The sequence below is a fragment of the Lycium ferocissimum genome, chromosome 3 (genome assembly GCF_029784015.1).
Source record: "Lycium ferocissimum isolate CSIRO_LF1 chromosome 3, AGI_CSIRO_Lferr_CH_V1, whole genome shotgun sequence".
Classification (NCBI taxonomy): domain Eukaryota; kingdom Viridiplantae; phylum Streptophyta; class Magnoliopsida; order Solanales; family Solanaceae; genus Lycium; species Lycium ferocissimum.
In genome coordinates, this window is record NC_081344.1 from 69,947,833 (window position 1) to 69,954,219 (window position 6,387).

Genomic DNA, 6,387 nt, shown 5'->3' on the forward strand with positions numbered 1-6,387 from the left:
CTAATTGTGCAAATCAACAGAGTTGAATATTAGTTTTGAATTTTAAAACTTGAGACTATATGGCCATTTGCGAACTCCGGACCAGTAGCCTAGTTTTGTAAAAGTTGGCCAACTTCCAAATACAAAGCCATTAAAGTGGTTATTTGTGCACATTAACAGAATAAACACATGCTCAAACTGCGATATGAATATTAGTTTTGTCCCAATACTTGAATATTTCCTTGTTACCTATGATTTCTTCAAATTAATATCCTTGGGCCCCAGAGTTTTTTAGCCAATGCTTCCACTATATGAAGTGTAATACAGTTCCAGGAGCATTTTTCATCATGAATGAGATTCTCTTCTTCTTCTTCTTTTCTGCAGATTAGTTATTCTTCCTTTAATTATTAGTGATAAAGCTTAACAAAATTAGTTTTGGAAAACCCTCAATTTGCCTTATATGACAAACTGTGCAAGCTTTGAGGACCTGAGCAAAGGCATAATGAGCAGAGGATTCATATAATCTACTAGTATTGAGGTGTAGTTGATTTATTACCAGGCATAAAGAGCTACATCTGCGCCCATCTTCCATGTATCTAGTCAAACAAGATAAAATTTGAAAATGCACTTCATTTAGGTTTAAAGAAATCTTTCAAATTTCTGATGTTACATATTTTTGCAGTTGACAACGTGAAAACTCAAGGAATTAATATCATACAATGGAAACATCAACTATCTGGTGCATTGATATCTGATGTGGTGGGAGTCGAATTAACTTGCTTTCGTGTTCCTCTTATCTTTGGATCCTCCCAACAACTTAATCCACTCGAGAAGAAAAAATCTGAATTCACATAACAAACCGCCAAAATGAACACAAACAAGGTCTTTAATATATCATATCATATATATAGAAACAAAACGAATCACTTATATAATTGGTGTTGAGGTATATGGAGAATGGTTTTACACCAGCCTTTCATCGAAACAAACATTATCACAAAAGTACTCGTGTGAAGATTGCAGACCTGCTGGAAAAAAAAAAAAAAAAAAAAAAGATTGATAGATAGCCTTTATTTTAAGCAATAATTCGTGCCACTATGCATGACAAGACATTTCAATCTCTCTCCATAATTGATATGAAAGTTGGAAAAAAATCAACAACTCAAAACTCCCCTCAAAATGTTCCAAACATACATAAGCATGAAGATTGAAGATCTTCTATTCTGTATTTCATATAGTTGATTAGTACAAAAGCAACGGGCACTGGTTCATGCATTACGGGTAGATTTCTCTTACTAATATGGAGGTATCACTGCATCCACTCTTACTTTGCGGCAGTGGACACAAATTTAGTATAGATATGTATTTTTCAAAAATTGTTCAACAATATGTAAAGTTCTTCTGCCGCCCTCATAGTACACCCCAATGGCTGCACGCAATTACTGGCGCTTCTGTTCCTTTTGTAAGCCTGAGCTGATCAACGCATTCATACTCCTCCATGCTCACACGAATCAAAGATGTGGCTGCAAGTTCATAGGACTGAAGTCTGATTGAGATCGATTAGCTGCACGTGGCAATAAGAAACTGAAGCCTGAATTTTCTCGAATAAGTTGGGGTGGCTCAATGTCTGCAATATCAATCTGATCCATTGATTTAAAGAGGTCATCAATTGAGAACGGTATACTGCACCATGACCAACAAGGGCTATCAGTGATAAGCGGAATTACATTCTAAGGGAGTGTCCACAGAAAGGGAGTGGCAAGTTTAAGATAATAGAATTTCATATCCAACCTCGAATCATCGTCAAGCAAAAAAGAATTGCTGACTGCATTGTTAGAGTCTTCAGTCATTAATACACGCATATTGGATATAACCTGTCAAATAATTGATAAACTCTACTCAAATTTCTAGCAGAAGGACAAAAGTAAGAAGATTTTGGGCAATCAAAGATGCATGAGGACATACTATTGAGAAATTGTTGTAACTAACTTGAGAATGGCCATAAAATCAATATGCACTACATGACGCAAAGGAACGTCAAATTTATAGATTATATGGGATCAAAATAAAATCTAGAATTTTTGCTGGACAAAAGTTATGGCTTACATCTGGTGAAAGGCTATGCGTCCCATATTTGTCGTCCCAATACATTGTGCTGATTCTGTAAAATTGTTGAATGCTAAGCACCTGTTCATGATTTACAGCTTAATGAAAAATGGTCATGTATGGGCGCAAGAGATAGCCTTCCGAATATGTAGTAGTCCAGTACTTACAGGAAATAGATCATGACTTATTTCATCCAATGTCTTCTTTGGCTTCTGGTGTATGACCTAGTATAGTCCAAAAGGAGCACCATTAAGGATTAAGGGCAAGTTACACATTTCCGGTGTGCCAAAATAATTACGTTCTCTAGCCAAATATGCAGAAAATATACACTATTATGTATCAAAAATGTATATTTTATGTATATTATACTTTAATATACAAAAACAATACATTTGCTGGTTATTATTTTATGGACGGCTATTTATGTCAATTTCTCGATGAAATATGGACAAAGCTCATTCCAAATTCTTCGGAACTGCAGTTTTTAGGTTTGTGCACTCAAATTTTGAGACACATATCTTCAATCATGATCACATTGCATAGGAATAAGTACGGAAAGATTTTTGTTAACACAGGGCAAGGACAGAAATTTGCAACTCTGATTTCCTTCTATGTTATGTTACTAAGCAAAATCCTGCTGTTGTTTTCTTTTCCCAAAAAATATGCACTAGAGGACATGTCCTTTGCCTGTACTTTTCAGTTTATATATTCAGTTTTATCTTTAATCCAAATTATAAGATGCATTACCAAAAATCCGATTGCCTGCCTTGTATGCTTGAGCTCCTCCCAAGCTAATCCTGCATACTGAACAAGTTCCCTTCATCAGTGAGAACAAAAGACTCGGTGAATAATGTTTAACAAGTGGCAGGAGACCAAGGTACCTCATCAGTTGCTTTGTAGCACCAGTGTTCCAGTTCCGCCACGCCAGTTTTGACATATTCACCGTTGTTAAATGAACAGCATTCTCTTCTCAGCAAAAGGCTACAGCAAGGAGGAACAGATAAAGAATAATAAGGTTTAGTATATTGTTGAATCTTCAAGTTATAAAGATATTATGAGATGCCCCTTGACAACAGACCTGTTAAATAATTGGACATTGATGAAAGAAAAGACTTGGGTAAATACTTTGCGCACAAGAAATGGAGGCACCAGAAATACAAGAAACAAAATAACCCTACTCAGGAAGAAGGCAATGAGAGTAATTGTTCACAAGGCAGAATTTATCCCAAGTCTAAATGTCCTATCATGAGGTAACCAATATATCACTTCTTTTCATAAATTTATGACTTTATTATATTTAGACTCTTCTGCCTCAATGCATCAATTACTTAACAGACAATCACACTATTCAGAGTAGTTGGGCCGTTCTTCCTTCAGCTAGAATATATTATTTAAATTACATGAAAGTAACTTTCTATTAATTAACTATGCTGAACATTAAACTGACAGCTTATCAATGTGATTAGAGTTCCATAAATATATTCAAAAGAGAACTAGTAACCACAGGTGAGTTGTAATTCAAGTTACAAAATGCATCTCATATCCTATATCATGTTAGCCACTTTTGTAAAGGAAATGATGAGAGCTACCCAACACCATTTCTTTGCGGAATCACTTAAGTTGGATCGCATAGCTTTAGTTCAATCAACAAGAAAACTACTTTGAATTTGTTTTTCTTCTTATTAGTGCTTTTTTGTGCTTCAGATATAATCTGGCCTCAATACTTGAATATTTCCCTTGGTGTGTTGACATTTGTAGCTATGATTTCGTCATATTAATATCCTCGGCAGAGACATAAAGCCTGTTTGGATTGGCTTATTTGAGGTGCTTTTAAGCTAGAATAGCTTTTAAGTATTTTTATAGTGTTTAAGTAAGATAAAAAGTGTTTTAAGTACTTATTTTTAAGCCAAAATAACAAAAATAAGCCAAAAGACGTAAAGGTAGTAAAACGGATGTGTGCCACGAGTTCCTGTAAACAAATCTGCTATTTAAACACCGACTTTGAGCTGGTAACTATGAGTTTCTTAGTTATCAAAAAAAGGAAAAAGACTTAACACATAGACCCTTCGAACTTGCCAACAAATTTTATTTAGACACTCAAAATTATGACTTGTTCCAATTGAGCACTTGAATACATGATAAAGTGTTGCTATTAAACACTTCCAACTCATATTTTGCGCTTGTTCTCAATTGCACGTTACGTAGATAAGTTAACCACTTAAATATGTCATCTCTTTTAATTATACACATCATCCTCAATTGAAGCATGCCTGAGGTTTTACGGCTTATTGAGACTAATTCGTATAATTAAATGAGTTGTCATATTTTAAGTGATTAACTTGTCTACGTAATGTGCAATTGAGAACACTCGCAAAATATGAACTGGAAGTGTTTAATAGGAACACTTCATCATGTGTTCTAGTGTTAATTGGAACAAGCTGTAGATTAAGTGATTTTTCGTGCTTCAGCCATTATTTGTCCCAATACTTGAATATTTCCTTGGTACCGATGATTTCTTCCAATTAATATCCTTGTACAGGCATAGTGTTACTATTTCTTGGTTATCAATAAAAGAAAAAGGCTTAACACATAGGTCCCTCAAATTTCATTTAGTGGCTATTATGGCTTATTAAATTGAGCGTCGAAAACATGATAAATTATTCACCAGTAGACAATTCCGGTTCATATTTTGTGCATGTTCTCGGTGCCAGTACATAGATAAGTTAACCATTTAAAATAGCCTACCTACCTCTCAAGGTAGGGGTAAGGTCTACGTACACTTTACCCTCCCCAGACCCCATTTGTGGAATACACTAGGTATGTTGTTGTTGTTGTTGTTATATCCTCAACTGAAACATGCCCAAGGTTTTACGGCTTGTTGAGACTAATTCGTATAATTAAGTAAGGTACCATATTTTAAGTGGTTAAATTTCAACATTATGGGCAATTGAGAACACAAAAAAGAACTAATTGAAATTTTTAGAAAGTGTCTAATGAATACACTTACATAATACATTCAAGTGTTTAATTGGAACAACGGTAGTTCAAGTATCAAAATGAAATTTGTTGAGTTTGAGGGTTGTCTATGTATTAAGCCAACAACAACAACAACATACCCGGTAAATTCCCCAAATGTGGGGTACGGGAGGAGTAGATGTATGTGACTGCACCAAAAGGTGAGGAGGTACATTAAGAAAGGCACTTCGCTCGAAAAGAGAACAAAGACAAAGGGTCGGATAAGGACAGCGTAACAAAACAATATGAAAATGAAAGGAAACAAAAGAGATAGTCATGATAAACGGTAGCTATCATACATAAATAAGATACTCGAATTACAAGACCCTCTTATAAATCAGTTGCAATAACGAATGAGCAAACTCGACTACTAGGACGAAAAGTAAGCGAGACTACCTCCAACATACATCTGTCTGAGTCTTCCACAATGTCTGTCTAAGGTCATGTATCGATGGTAGAAGCTGGCAAATGTCTTATGTAAAAAGAAAAGAAAAAAAAAAAAAGGAAATGCCATCAGCCTTTCATACGTTGGAAGTGACTTAGCAATGCCATAAGCCTTTCTTATATTTGATATGGTTCTTACAGTTTTCGAGATGGCTTTTTTTTTTTTGATCTTTAGCGGTACTTTCGTGGTGTTATTAGGAGGTTGTCTTAATCTAGTTAGAGACTTCATTAAGTGTGAGATTCGAGAAAAATTCTAGTTTCATTTCGATCATCAAAAAGAAAATTTGTTACATTTTGGCTTAAGGAATAATAGGTGTTAAGTTTAATTATGCTTTGCCTGTTGAAATAGCCTCTTAAGTATTGTTATTTCTTTTTTGTTTATTTGCGGTTAAGTCCCTAAAGTGGTTCATTCATTGGGTATAAGTTACTATATTAATTATGATATTATGGTATATGCTAAACGGCTGTAACGGTGGGATTAACTTAACTAATGACACAAAATCAAAAACTAAAAATAAAATAGAGTTGTGTATGAGATGGATTTCTGGAGTAATGGACAAAGTGGTTTATATTTCGGTAATTTTCAATATTTTTTATTTTGCATTAGGTGGCCAATTTTGTAGCCTATATCTAATAGTTGTCTATTTCTTAAAAGATTAGACAAGTGATCGATCTGAATATTTGTTTTGAATTTTGAACTTCGGACTAGGTGGCCATTTTCTAATTTCAGACCACTGGTCTAATCTTATAAAGTTGTGTCAATTTCAACATAAGGTCATCAAAAGGCTAATGTACCCGAAACCAACATAGTTGAATATTAGTTTTGAATTTTAAAACCCAATA

At 34.5% G+C, this 6,387-nt stretch overlaps 1 protein-coding gene across 1 annotated transcript; it reads right to left on the bottom strand.

Annotated features, from left to right (window-relative positions):
- Positions 1-1,150: 1,150 nt before the first annotated feature.
- LOC132049051 (myosin-11-like) lies at positions 1,151-4,886 on the bottom strand. Its single transcript, XM_059439719.1, has 8 exons — positions 4,864-4,886; positions 3,164-3,259; positions 2,967-3,066; positions 2,833-2,889; positions 2,253-2,309; positions 2,086-2,166; positions 1,771-1,853; positions 1,151-1,662 (listed from the first exon to the last, which is right to left on the bottom strand). The coding sequence occupies exons 1-8, from the start codon at positions 4,884-4,886 to the stop codon at positions 1,491-1,493; spliced, it is 669 nt and encodes a 222-aa protein (XP_059295702.1). The 3' UTR covers positions 1,151-1,490.
- Positions 4,887-6,387: the final 1,501 nt, after the last annotated feature.